At 46.9% G+C, this 14,909-nt stretch overlaps 1 protein-coding gene across 1 annotated transcript in view; it reads right to left on the minus strand.

Annotated features, from left to right (window-relative positions):
* The window catches only part of tut7 (terminal uridylyl transferase 7), a 61,223-nt gene that overhangs the window by 45,822 nt on the left and 492 nt on the right, over positions 1-14,909 (minus strand). Inside the window, exons 2-11 of the mRNA XM_064936548.1 lie at positions 13,870-14,160; positions 13,654-13,787; positions 12,599-12,756; positions 7,768-7,884; positions 7,475-7,652; positions 4,134-4,222; positions 2,546-2,597; positions 2,357-2,426; positions 2,022-2,148; positions 1,322-1,441 (exon numbers count right to left, since the gene is read on the minus strand). Of these exons, the coding sequence (XP_064792620.1) occupies positions 1,322-1,441; positions 2,022-2,148; positions 2,357-2,426; positions 2,546-2,597; positions 4,134-4,222; positions 7,475-7,652; positions 7,768-7,884; positions 12,599-12,756; positions 13,654-13,787; positions 13,870-14,144 (1,320 nt within the window). The 5' untranslated portion in view covers positions 14,145-14,160. The remainder of the gene's footprint in view (positions 1-1,321; positions 1,442-2,021; positions 2,149-2,356; positions 2,427-2,545; positions 2,598-4,133; positions 4,223-7,474; positions 7,653-7,767; positions 7,885-12,598; positions 12,757-13,653; positions 13,788-13,869; positions 14,161-14,909) is intronic.

Consider the following 14,909-nt stretch of genomic DNA (forward strand, 5'->3'; position numbering starts at 1 on the left):
TGTCAATATCTAATGATTTTCTAACTGTTTGAGTTGAGGAGTGTTTTCCGCCTCATTAATTCACATAGAAGTGGTGTTTTACTGAGCTGGATAAACTTCTCTGGTGGAGGAGAGCCCACCGCACTCCGCTCATGTTCGCGCAGATGAAGTAAGTTAAGATTTTGCGCAGTTCTTGCTGGCGCTCGGCTTCGTCGTTGTTTTCCTTACTGATAATAACTTTGGACAAGTGTGCGTTCCTATCAAAGTAAGTTCCCTATTTTCTGTATATCGTGTTGTCGTTTCTGCTGTAGGCGCCTTTCAGTATGTATGTGTGTGTGTGTCTCTGTGTGTGTATGTGTATATGTATGCATGCATGTATGTATAGTTTTATTCACGTTTTCAATTACTGGTGACAGAAAATGCATTCTGATTAATTGAGTAGATTGTAATGGACACCTATAATGGGTGTAAAATACTTTGAGGGTTGTACTGACTATAATGAGCTAGGCTATTCGCCAGCTGTGTGTGGCGCCATGTTTGTTGACATTATACAATGCATTCTGGGTGTAATCTGTCAGACCATAGATGGTTTAATGAGGTGAAGGAATAGTTCACTCATCTTTCGGTGTAAACTTCTGGAAGTGAGCGAAGGGAAGTGGATGATCGTAAAAGACACACCCCCTTTCAACATGCGTACTATAAAACAGACCAAACTCATCTTGTCTCCTCTTATTATCTTTGGTTGATGCGGAAAGAAAACAAGCGTGGCAGCACACACAAACGAGCCATCTTCGTATGACTTTCGACTTCTGCTAAGTGTTTTACTCAATTATTTAGATCAATGGTGAGCTCACCTGTCATGTGATTAATTATAAATAGCAATTGCTATTAGCTAATTCATATTGTCGTTTATGTCAGCCGAGAGTTATAAAATATGACAGCTTGCGTTACGTCAACCTTTCCTGAGTTAGCGCTGGGACAAATGTAGCCTACATTTCTCTCCGGTTTGGATGATTGTGTTACGCTGTAGCTACTTCTGTGAACGTATGAACACCGCATCAAAAATAAAAAATAAAAACAGCTCACATTCTGGACATAACTTTGTAAGGACTGTGTTTGTGCAAAAATATTTCAAAAAAATTAAAAATTAAATTTAAAAAAAAGAACTGTGTGGCTCAAAGGCTGATTGTTGCATCATTCGAAACAGGACGTTCTAAATACGCGTTCTAATGACACCGGTTTGATCGTGCTCGACAGGGACCCGTGTAGAATGATCACACCCGGGTGTGTGTGTGTGTGCTGGTACGTGTGAGACGGTTAAAACAAGACTGTGTGTGTGTACCTCGTGTCCCAGGTAGGCAGGCAGGACGGGCCGTTTCCTCTGTTGGAGGAAGTAGATGACCATGAGAGCCAGGACGTATGAAGGCAGACCTCCCTCCTCCGCTCGGTCCACGTGACAGATCTGAGACAGACAGACAGACAGACAGGGGGGGAGAGACAATGTCAAAAACACTGAAAAGTGAGCCTTGGGACACAAAGGACAATTCTGTATGTGGAGTGAATCCTAACTGACACAAATCCAATGTGAAGTTAATTTAACGATCATGTGAAAATGTGACTTCATTCACCCCTCGGTGGTGAGGTGTTTACAGGCCAAAATGTCTGAGGAACCTCAGCGCCTCACCTAGAGATATAGCGAGGGCAGGGATGGGCAACTGGTGGCATGGGACCCCCTTTTTTGTAGACCCGTGGATCAACTCAAAGTCTTCTCTATGCCCCATGGCAAAATGTGCAGAATTGCAGGGAAAATTTATTTAAAAAAAAAAAGTCATTTTTCTCTCCGCTATCAAGAGCTGAGAAAACAAAACTTAGGGCCGACTTCGACTGCATGTGTGGGGACACACACCCACGAGCCACTGCTGATAAGTTAGGATTCTTTGTGGCCCCCACCCCCATCAAAGTTCCCCATAATCTAGAGGAAACACTGATAGGCTAACTGGTGGTGGTAGTAACCAGGTATGAGGGCCAATGAATAAACTCACCCAGGCCCAGTGTCTGAAACCAAGGACGAGTGGCAGCAGGAGAGGCTCCCGACTGGACAGCTCAAACAGGAAGGAGGTGGTCAGGCAGGCGTTGTCATTTCCTGCGCTCACCTTACACACCAGACCACTTGGACGACAACAACAACAACAACAACAACCATCAGACAGATTCTTCCTGACAAACTACAGGTCCCCATCAGCCACACTTTCACATCAATCAAAATGGAGACGTGGTTATATTCAGGAAGAAGAGTGTTGAACAATACAACCGTCAGATAGCAGCACATATGAAAGAACGTGACGATCCAGAACAATGTGATTAATGAAGGACTGACCTGTCCTTGTCTGTACAGATGACCACCGGTACCCTGGCATGAAAGTCTACCTCCAGGTTACCGAAGAGATCTGGAAACAACCACCACCAACTCCACTAAATGACGATGCTAATGCTAACAGTATCATTGGTTTTTATGGTGGTTTCTACAGTAGCGTGTCTCGAGGAGGGAACAGTCAGTCATACTCACGGCTGACTGACAGACTCTTCTGGACCAGCAACAGAACGTCTGGCTGATGCATCTGTGAACATTGAAAAAATATATATAATTTAAAAGAATATATGATAGATTACACAAAGGGAATATATCTGTGAACACAGACCCATTTCAAAACCTTAATAAAATCATAGATTACAATATTATAAAGCTTCAGGAAAAACATGACCATCACAGCAAAATGGAAAATAAACGAATCATTCACTATTAGCAAGCAGGGCCACTCACACGCATCTCATTAGAAAGCAGGGCCACTCACACGCATCTCATTAGAAAGCAGGGCCACTCACACGCATCTCATTAGCAAGCAGGGCGACTCACACGCATCTCATTAGCAAGCAGGGCCACTCACACGCATCTCATTAGCAAGCAGGGCCACTCACACGCATCTCATTAGCAAGCAGGGCCACTCACACGCATCTCATTAGCAAGCAGGGCCACTCACACGCATCTCATTAGCAAGCAGGGCCACTCACACGCATCTCATTAGCAAGCAGGGCCACTCACACGCATCTCATTAGCAAGCAGGGCCACTCACACGCATCTCATTAGCAAGCAGGGCCACTCACACGCATCTCATTAGCAAGCAGGGCCACTCACACGCATCTCATTAGCAAGCAGGGCCACTCACACGCATCTCATTAGCAAGCAGGGCCACTCACACGCATCTCATTAGCAAGCAGGGCCACTCACACGCATCTCATTAGCAAGCAGGGCCACTCACACGCATCTCATTAGCAAGCAGGGCCACTCACACGCATCTCATTAGCAAGCAGGGCCACTCACACGCATCTCATTAGCAAGCAGGGCCACTCACACGCATCTCATTAGCAAGCAGGGCCACTCACACGCATCTCGTTAGCAAGCAGGGCCACTCACACGCATCTCGTTAGCAAGCAGGGCCACTCACACGCATCTCGTTAGCAAGCAGGGCCACTCACACGCATCTCGTTAGCAAGCAGGGCCACTCACACGCATCTCGTTAGCAAGCAGGGCCACTCACACGCATCTCATTAGCAAGCAGGGCCACTCACACGCATCTCATTAGCAAGCAGGGCCACTCACACGCATCTCATTAGCAAGCAGGGCCACTCACACGCATCTCATTAGCAAGCAGGGCCACTCACACGCATCTCATTAGCAAGCAGGGCCACTCACACGCATCTCATTAGCAAGCAGGGCCACTCACACGCATCTCATTAGCAAGCAGGGCCACTCACACGCATCTCATTAGCAAGCAGGGCCACTCACACGCATCTCATTAGCAAGCAGGGCCACTCACACGCATCTCATTAGCAAGCAGGGCCACTCACACGCATCTCATTAGCAAGCAGGGCCACTCACACGCATCTCATTAGCAAGCAGGGCCACTCACATGCATCTCATTAGCAAGCAGGGCCACTCACATGCATCTCATTAGCAAGCAGGGCCACTCACATGCATCTCATTAGCAAGCAGGGCCACTCACATGCATCTCATTAGCAAGCAGGGCCACTCACACGCATCTCATTAGCAAGCAGGGCCACTCACATGCATCTCATTAGCAAGCAGGGCCACTCACATGAGGGGGGAACTGGATATCAATGTTGACATCAGAATCTTTGAAACCAAACTTGGTGCAGGAAGACCCATAGAGCCTGAGTTTCACCTCTGGAGGGGGGGGGGGGGCAAATAGAGAACACACACAAAAAAAACATAAACCCTATTCATCCTTAATGATATTCTCATCTCTCTACTGTAAACATGTCTAGCCTTTCCAGGAAAAACCCCATCTAAACTACATGTTCTGGAGACTTGCTCCCTGGCTAAAGTGGAGTTTCTCCAGGACTCCCCCTGTCCCCATCATTCCCACCCAGCACGCTTGTCTAGTTCCAAATCAAATTCACAAGCATATTAAACACACACTTGTACATGTGTTAAATAGGACAAATATAAAATCACCCAACAAATGATTATAACTTTTAAACTAGAGGCCATGAATAAGTTATAGAATGGCACCAGTTGGCCTATAGGGGGTGCTGTTGTCAGCAGTAACACATAAGCCCTTATTTTGGACACCTGTTTGACAGACTTAACTTCTTCGATAAAGGGGGCGCTCTTTTAATTTTTGGAGGAAAAACGTTCCCGTTTTAAACAAGATATTTTGTCACGAAAAGATAATCGACTATGCATATAATTGACAGCTTTGGAAAGAAAACACTGGCGTTTCCAAAACTGCAAAGATATTGTCTGAGTGCCACAGAACTGATGTTACAGAAAAAACCCAAATAAAAATCCAATCAGGAAGTGCCGCATTTTTTGAAACCGCCTCATGGCAATGACTCCTTATATGGCTGTGGAGGAGCTTGGAGTCAGCTTACCTTTTCCACGTTTTCCCCAAGGTGTCTGCAGCATTATGACGTATTTGTAGGCATATCATTGGAAGATTGACCATAAGAGACTACATTTACCAGGTGGTCGCTTGGTGTCCTCAGTCGCAATTATTGCGTAATCTCCAGCTACAGCATTTTTCCGTTTTCTTCTGATGAGAAGCCAGCTGCCACCACTGATAGATTATCGAATAGATATGTGAAACACACCTTGAGGATTGATTCTAAACAACGTTTGCCATGTTTCTGTTGATATTATGGAGCGAATTTGGAAAAAAGTTTGACGTTGTAAGTGACTGCATTTTTGTTTTTGTTTTCTTAGCCAAACGTGATGAACAAAACGGAGCTATTTCTCTTACACAAATAATATTTTTGGAAAAAAATGAACATTTGCTATCTAACTGAGAGTCTCCTCATTGAAAACATCCGAAGTTCTTCAAAGGTAAATGATTTTATTTGAATGCTTTTCTTGTTTTTGTGAATGTTGCCTGCTGAATGCTAGGCTTAATGCTATGCTAGGCTATCAATACTCTTACACAAATGCTTGTGTAGCTATAGTTGAAAAGCATATTTTGAAAATCTGAGATGACAGTGTTGTTAACAAAAGGCTAAGCTTGTGAGCCAATATATTTATTTCATTTCATTTGCGATTTTCATGAATAGGAAACGTTGCGTTATGCTAATGAGCTTGAGGCTATGATTACGCTCCCGGATACGGGATTGCTCGACGCTAGAGGTTAAACTTTGTAAACCAAGTGTACAAAAATATTAGGAACACCTGCTCTTTCCATTACAGACTGACCAGGTGAATCCAGGTGAAATCTATGATCCCTTATTGATGTAACTTGTTAATCCACTTCAATCAGTGGAGATGAAGGGGAGAAAATGGGGTTTTCACACTGAACAGTTTCCTATGTGCATCAAGAACGGGCCACCACCCAAAGGACATCCAGCCAACTTGACACAACTGTGGGAAGCATTGGAGTCCACATGGGCCAGCATCCCTGTGGAACACCTTGACACCGTGTAGAGTCCATGACCCAACGAATTCAGGCTGTTCTGAGGGCTAAACAGCGTGGCAACTCAATATTAGGAAGGTGTTCCTAATGTTTTGTGCACTCAGTGTATGTAAGTGTCATTCCTCATGCTGAACAAATTTGTCTCAAGGTCCATCAGGATAGATTCTCCTCCATCTTGGACATTTTGGAAAACCTTAGAAAACATTATGGTGAACCATAAGTCCAAATAACACCACACTTCCTGTGTTTGAGTAAAGCTAAGAGATTGGTTAAAAGGTGCTTACCTATAGAACAACGAGAGGAACTGCCCTTCCCTACCTTCAAACCCTACACCCCAACCCCTCGTCTTGGCCCTCTCACCCCTGTGGGACGGCAGCTCCCCTACTGAGCTCCCGCTCAGCCTCGTTCAAGCTCTGCTCTGTCCACCCTAATGGTGGAACCAGATTCCGACTGAAAACAGAGGCCATCTTCCAAAAACATCTGAAACCCTTCAAAACAGAATCTTAAAGAATAACCTCCCACTTGCACAAACAAAACAATTTAAATAAACTGAACCAGCACTTGCAACCCCAATGCCACCATGGGGCATACTGTACACAACGTTGACATAAGCAAACCACACGCCCACACGCCGTCTGCCATCTTCCCGTTACAGTTGTAAATGGGATTCATCCGTGAAGAGCACAGTTCTCCAGCGAGACCAGTATTCATCGAAGGTTTTGCCCACTGAAGTCGGTTACGACGCCAAACTGTAGTCTAATCAAGACCCTGGTGGGTTGGCGCACCCCACCTTGGGTTGTGCCATGGCGGAGATCTTTGTGGGCTATACTCGGCCTCGACTCAGGATGGTAAGTTGGTGGTTGAAGATATCCCTCTAGTGGTGTGGGGGCTGTCCTTTGGCAAAGTGGGTGGGGTTATATCCTTCCTGTTTGGCCCTGTCTGGGGGTATCATCAGATGGGGCCACAGTGTCTCCTGACCACTCCTGGATGTGCTACCTGTCCCAGACCTATTATTTGACCATGCTGGTCATTTATGAACATTTGAACATCTTGGCCATGTTCTGTTATAATCTCCACCCGGCACAGCCAGAAGAGGACTGGCCACCCCACATAGGAAGAAACCTAGAGAGGAACCAGGCTATGTTTTGCCCTTTCTAGGGAGTTTTTCCTAGCCACCGTGCTTCTACACCTGCATTGCTTGCTGTTTGGGGTTTTAGGCTGGGTTTCTTTCCAGCACTTCGAGATATCAGCTGATGTGGTCTGCGGTTTAGGCCGGTTGGATGTACCCCCAAATTCTCAAAAAAGACATTGGAGGCAGCTTACAGTAGAGAAATTAACATTCGATCAGCTCTTTTGGACATTCCTGCAGTCAGCATGCCAATTACACGCTCCCTCAACTTGAGACATCTGTGAAATTCTGTTGTCTGACAAAACTGCACATTTTAGAGTGGGCTTTTATTGTCCCCAAAACACTGGTCTAGTCTGCACCTCTAGTCTAGTGTCCATTCTCTCACCAGGCAGGACGGCTGTTAGGACTTCCTGCATGTTGGAGACGATCTTTTGTCTGTTCTCTACATCCTGGTCACTCATCCCCCTCTCTCTGACCACGCCCTCCAGGGCCATGCCCACTGCTGCCACCTGCTCCGCCCTGGGGGGCGCAATCTCCGTCAGCATCTCCTCCTCACAACGCTCCTACAGAGGGCCGTCACAGAGCAAGCACACACACACACACACACACACTTCATAATAAAACATTGTTATATCTTATTGTTTTGAATAATATAACAATAGTGTCAGCTGTTCTCACCTTGGCTCTCCTCTTGTGCCACTTGTCTTTGATGTGTCTGTGAGCTTCAGAGACAGAGTCCAGCAGTACCTCACACAGAGAGCAGGAGTAGACAGCACTGGGATTACTGTGGGATCTCTGAGAGAGAGAAAGAGAGAGCACTGGGGTTACTATGGGACCTCAGAGAGACGGAGCACTGGGGTTACTATGGGACCTCAGAGAGACGGAGCACTGGGGTTACTATGGGACCTCAGAGAGACGGAGCACTGGGGTTACTATGGGGCCTCAGAGAGACGGAGCACTGGGGTTACTATGGGACCTCAGAGAGACTGGGGTTACTATGGGACCTCAGAGAGACGGAGCACTGGGGTTACTGTGGGACCTCAGAGAGAAAGAAAGAGAGAGAGAGCACTGGGGTTACTGTGGGACCTCAGAGAGACGGAGCACTGGGGTTACTGTGGGCCCTCAGAGAGACGGAGCACTGGGGTTACTGTGGGCCCTCAGAGAGACGGAGCACTGGGGTTACTGTGGGCCCTCAGAGAGACGGAGCACTGGGGTTACTGTGGGACCTCAGAGAGAGAGACAGTCAGTGGCCATAGAGTACACAGTAATCAATCCCCTGATTAGTTGAAATCAGTTGTGTGAATGTGAAGCCAGAACAACACACGTCCAATGTTGGAGACAGTGACGCACTGTTCTCTCCAAGTACATCGAGAAGCCAGCCAGCGTTTCCTGGCTGTCCAGCAGAGGCAATTTCTAAAAACATAATGCCACTTTGACATTATGGGGTATTGTGTGTAGGCCAGTGACAAAACTCAATTTAAATCACATTTAAATTCAGGATGTAAAAACAAAAAAATGAGGAACAATTCAAGGCGAGTGAATAAACCATCACCGACACTGAATATACTAGAATATAGATATAGATAATATAGAATATAATATACTAGTGACTGTGCTATCACAGCTAACCTTGTAGGTAAATATTATGTTGTAAAAAAAAACATCCCCACAGCATGATGCTGCCACCACCATGCTTCACTGGATGATGTTCTCGGGATGATGAGGTGTTGGGTTTGCGCCAGACATAGCATTTTCCTTGATGGCCAAAACGCTACATTTTCATCTCATCTGACCTGAGTTTCTTCTTCCATATGTTTGGGGAGTCTCCCACATGCCCTTTGGCATTTTTTTTCTTATAGCAATGGCTTTTTTTCTGGCCACTCTTCCGTACAGCCCAGCTCTGTGGAGTGTATGGCTTAAAGTAGTCCTATGGACAGATACTCCACAATCTCTGCTGTGCAGCTCCTTCAGGGTTACCTTTGGTCTCTTTGTTGCCTCTCTGATTAATGCCCTCCTTGCCTGGTCTGTGAGTTTTGGTGGGCGGCCCTCTCTTGGCAGGTTTGTTGTGGTGCCATATTCTTTCCATTAAAAAAAAATGGATTTAATGGTGCTCCGTGAAATGTTCAAAGTTTCAAATAAAAATAAATTATAACCCAACCCTGATCTGTACTTCTCCTCAACTTCCCTGACCTGTTTGGAGAGCTCCTTGGTTTTCATGATGCCGCCTGCCCTTGATGGTGCCCCTTGCTCTTGGTGGTGCCCCTTGCTCTTGGTGGTGCCCCTTGCTCTTGGTGGTGCCCCTTGCTCTTGGTGGTGTTGCAGACTCTGGGGCATTTCCAAACAGGTGTGTATATACACTGCCCCAAAAAATAGAGGGAACACTTAAACAACACAATGTATCTCCAAGTCAATCACACTTCTGTGAAATCAAACTGTCCACTTAGGAAGCAACACTGATTGACAATAAATTTCACATGCTGTTGTGCAAATGGAATAGACAACAGGTGGAAATTATAGGCAATTAGCAAGACACCCCCAACAAAGGAGTGGTTCTGCAGGTGGTGACCACAGACCACTTCTCAGTTCCTATGCTTCCTGGCTGATGTTTTGGTCACTTTTGAATGCAGGCGGTGCTTTCACTCTAGTGGTAGCATGAAACGGAGTCTACAACCCACATCAAGTGGCTCAGGTAGTGCAGCTCATCCAGGATGGCACATCAATGCGAGCTGGGGCAAGAAGGTTTGCTGTGTCTGTCAGCGTAGTGTCCAGAGCATGGAGGCACTACCAGGAGACAGGCCAGTACACCAGGAGACGTGGAGGAGGCCGTAGGAGGGCAACAACCCAGCAGCAGGACCGCTACCTCCGCCTTTGTGCAAGGAAGAGCAGGAGGAGCACTGCCAGAGCCCTGCAAAATGACCTCCAGCAGGCCACAAATGTGCATGTGTCTGCTCAAACGGTCAGAAACATGAGGGTGAGGGAATCCATGAGGGTGGTATGAGGGCCCGACATCCACAGGTGGGGGTTGTGCTTACAGCCCAACACCGTGCAGGACGTTTGGCATTTGCCAGAGAACACCAAGATTGGCAGATTCTCTTCACAGATGAAAACAGGTTCACACTGAGCACATGCGACAGACGTGACAGAGTCTGGAGACGCCGTGGAGAACGTTCTGCTGCCTGCAACATCCTCCAGCATGACTGGTTTGGCGGTGGGTCAGTCATGGTGTGGGGTGGCATTTCTTTGGGGGGCCGCACAGCCCTCCATGTGCTCGCCAGAGGTAGCCTGACTGCCATTAGGTACAGAGATGAGATCCTCAGACCCCTTGTGAGACCATATGCTGGTGCGGTTTGCCCTGCGTTCCTCCTAATGCAAGACAACGCCTATACCTCATGTGGCTGGAGGGTGTCAGCAGTTCCTGCAAGAGGAAGGCATTGATGCTATGGACAGGCCCACCCGTTTCCCAGACCTGAATCCAATTGAGCACATCTGGGACATCATGTCTCGCTCCATCTACCAACGCCACGTTGCACCACAGACTGTCCAGGAGTTGGCGGATGCTTTAGTCCAGGTCTGGGAGGAGATCCCTCAGGAGACCATCCGCCACCTCATCAGGAGCATGCCCAGGCGTTGTAGGGAGGTCATACAGGCACGTGGAGGCACTACTGAGCCTCATTTTGACTTGTTTTATGGACATTACATCAAAGTTGGATCAGCCTGGAGTGTGGTTTTCCACTTTCATTTTGAGTGTGACTCCAATTCCAGACCTCCATGGGTTGATACATTTGATTTCCATTGATAATTTGTGTGATTTTGTTGTCAGCACATTCAACTATGTAAAAGTATTTACTAAGAATATTTCATTCATTCAGATCTAGGATGGGTTGTTTTATTGTTCCCTTTATTTTTTGATATATATATATATATATAAAGGAAGCAGATCCTGCTTCTGTTTCCTGTTTGAGTGTTTAATAACCTACTGATTCTATGAGCCCTAAGCCTCATGCAACAGCAAAATGTCAGATAGAGCTATTTCCCAGATTTCGGTTGTTTTTAATCTCTGCTATGCAGTAATAAAGACTCACCCCCCCCATTAGAACAGACTGCTATTACTTATAATTTATTTAATGTTCTTTACACTGTTCCAAACAGGAAGTAAAATAATATTGTAATCCAACTGCACCTGTTTTGTCGCATAATATGCACACAGCTCTCACTCCAATACATTTATCTTGATCTCCCTACTGGTATTTTTACAATTATTACTTATTATAATGATGATAATAATATTGTCATTATCATTAGTGGTCTAAGTATAGCAGACTTGTATAACCACCGTCGAGCTGTAGGCCTAAGACATCCTGTTTAGTCCTAATACTGTAATTTACTGAGAGCTATATTCAATATATAGGCTACTGTATCAACCAACCATTCATTCATCCCATCACACTCTGAAATGCAATCAAGCATTTTAGTTTGAAAATTACATAAAGGGAACTTTGAATAATTAGCCTAAACAATAAAGAAATTGCAATTCACAAAATCATGCAACTGTTTTTAGTAATAAAGGCTTATACAATATAAATAAATCACTGGTGCTCCAGAGAAAGGGGGGTCTAGGAGCAGTGTTGTGAGTTATTATTAAATAGTATATATAATTTTTTTTCTCTCCATTAGAACAGACTCTCCGGTGGGGGGGGTGTGTGGGGGGGGGTGTGTGTGTGTGTGTCTGTCTCATAATCGACATCCACGTCTTTGGCGCCCGAGGATCAGTGGGTTAACTGCCTCGCTCAGGGGCAGAACGACATACTTTTACCTCTTTAGCTCGGATGTTTACATGTTTCATGTAAAGAGAGCATGGGTTGAGGGAATAGGGAATGTTTTTCCTAAACAAATTAGGGATTTCGGTAAAAATAACGTTTCAGTCAGAAACAAGAAAGTAACTAAATGGCTGAAATGATGTTGCAGCTTCAGCACGGACAATAAACACTCGCTGTGCTGTGGCGCCCATTTCATCGGGCTCTTTGTTGAGCCATTTTTGTGTCTTAATTATTTAATTAAACTGTGTGCTTAAAGCATCAGACAAGCTCAGTGCATATGTAGTTGATTTGATTCAAACACATAGGGTGTGTCTATACGGGGAAAATAAGTTTAAACATTTCGTCAAATCGACTCTCGGTCAACCAGATCATTTTTGTTGTTGTTGTTGTCGGGGACAACCCTGAATCACTTAGGCGAGATACATTTTCAGCTGCCCTTTTGACAGCAGGTGGTTAGTGTGGTAACAGGGTTCGGCTGTCTGTTGAAGCAAACATAAACTAATGTTGTCCAACAACCAAGCGTTGAAAAACAACCTAGCGGGAGAAAGGCTATACAGACTTTTCTGAATTTAAATGTTTAAAAAGAAGAAGAGGGACAAAGTAGCTGCCGAAATGAAGTCTGTTACTGGCTGTTTAGCACAGAGCAGACGTTTAGGGAAAACACTGATGGGAGTTGAAGATGGATGGCTCACCTTCTTCAGACGGAAGATCTTCTCTCTGCCAATCTTGTCCTCCGCCTGTTTCAGTCCCAGCAGCTCTTTGGCTGACAGAGCCGACTCATCCACCACCGGCCCATGGTCCTCCTCACCTAGACCCCGCCTCCAGTTATGGTTTCTACGATTCCTGCCCCCTGGAAGCACACAAACTATGTTAGCCATAGTCCTCCTTCCCCCTACGTTACCTAGAGCACTTCACACACTTTCATGACTCCCCCGCTGTGTTCGAGACCATTACATCCGTGATGTATCATGGGTAAATTGTGACTGACTGATCTACAAATAATATTGAGTAGTTAATTATGATGCGAGGTGATGCGTCTCAACTCCCCTTTTGAAGGGGAACGCGCCCCTACTGAAGATAAGACAGGAGAACTTTGTTTGGGTTGGCTGAGGTGTGTTGTCTGCGGTCTCTCTCCTGCCATAATGCTCCCGGTCCTATCTTCCTGACTACATTATCTCCCCGCCCGGCCGCATTATCTCCCCGCCCGGCCGCATTATCTCCCCGCCCGGCCGCATTATCTCCCCGCCCGGCCGCATTATCTCCCCGCCCGGCCGCATTATCTCCCCGCCCGGCCGCATTATCTCCCCGCCCGGCCGCATTATCTCCCCGCCCGGCCGCATTATCTCCCCGCCCGGCCGCATTATCTCCCCCGCGCCCGGCCGCATTATCTCCCCGCCCGGCCGCATTATCTCCCCCGCCCGGCCGCATTATCTCCCCGCCCGGCCGCATTATCTCCCCGCCCGGCCGCATATCTCCCCGCCCGGCCGCATTATCTCCCCGCCCGGCCGCATTATCTCCCCGCCCGGCCGCATTATCTCCCCGCCCGGCCGCATTATCTCCCCGCCCGGCCGCATTATCTCCCCGCCCGGCCGCATTATCTCCCCGCCCGGCCGCATTATCTCCCCGCCCGGCCGCATTATCTCCCCGCCCGGCCGCATTATCTCCCCACCCGGCCGCATTATCCCCCCACCCGGCCGCATTATCTACATTCGTCGACACCCCCACCCGTCAGGAGGTGTTGGTTTACCTGAGTGAAGTGTGTTGTCAACGTTGTCTCTCCTCTGCTCCCTGTCCTCTCCCTGAGAAGTTCTCCTCCGGCGTTGTGAAGGGCGCTCTCTCCAGTTCTCCTCCCGGCCCTCGGCCTGCTGGCTCTCTGGGTACCTGCAAATAGTGTTAGCATGGCAACTTAGCATGACATGTTTTCCTATGAGAAATGATAAGTATTCGATCTTAGCATTGTTACCTGGCTCTCTGGAAGTCCTCCCTCTGTGAGGGGCTGTGGCCCTCCTTGAATCCCCCTGCAGGGTAGCTGCTCTGGGGCTCCATCGCTCCCTTCTTGGAGCTGGCGTGGTGAAGCCCTCCGTGGCCTCCCCTCTTCCCCTGGCCACGCCTCTCCGGCTTGGGGCTGTACCCTCTCCCTGCATCCTGGTTCCTCCAGGTCTCAGCCTCATCTGCCACCAGGCCCCTCTCCCGGCCTTCCTGCTTGGGGTAGCGTGGCCTGCCTCCTGACTCTTCCATGGTGTTTCTACTAGGCCTGTGATGTGACAACGAGAGGGAGATGTCATCCATTACTACCCCTGGGGAATGTAGTGGCCACTAGCTCTGGCCCAGGGTGTTAAAGAAGCCCTGGACAATACATACGTGGCTTACGAGCTCGTAAAGACATCACATATAAGGACAGTTCATTTATTTGGCTTACTTCTATATCTGTTAGCTAACTAGCTACTTCCTCAAAACTGAAGCGAGTTAATTTGCTATCATGCCAAACTGCTAGTCAACTAGGTAGCTATGAAGACTCACTCAGGAATGGGAACGGAGACAGATAAATAGTTTTAGATGCAATGAGTACTTTACTGAAAAGTTGTGGGTCTTCCATGACTCCAGGAAGTCCTCTCTAAACAACCCACTTCAATACCCAATGATATTTAGCGTTATCGTCTACCATAACCACTGACTGATCTACAAACAACCTTGCATCATAAATAACCAGTCATTATTATTTGTAGATCAGTCAGTCACAATTTACCCATAATACATTACAGTTTTGATCCACCCGAACAAATACTTAGTCTCAATACATAACAATGGAGTTAATTAGCCATCATGCCAAACTGCTAGCGAGCTATGAAGGCCCAACTGTTTAGTAACAATTGTCAGTAAGTGTGGTTTGACTATTTTATGTTACTGATCACATTAACTAAGCCATGCGTTACATTTTAAAACAACTTGACTGGCAGGTGTTTGTTTTTGTTTTCTTCCTGAGTGTTAGCTATCTAACTTTAG

The sequence above is a fragment of the Oncorhynchus masou genome, chromosome 25 (assembly GCF_036934945.1).
Source record: "Oncorhynchus masou masou isolate Uvic2021 chromosome 25, UVic_Omas_1.1, whole genome shotgun sequence".
In the NCBI taxonomy this organism is placed as follows: Eukaryota; Metazoa; Chordata; class Actinopteri; order Salmoniformes; family Salmonidae; genus Oncorhynchus; species Oncorhynchus masou.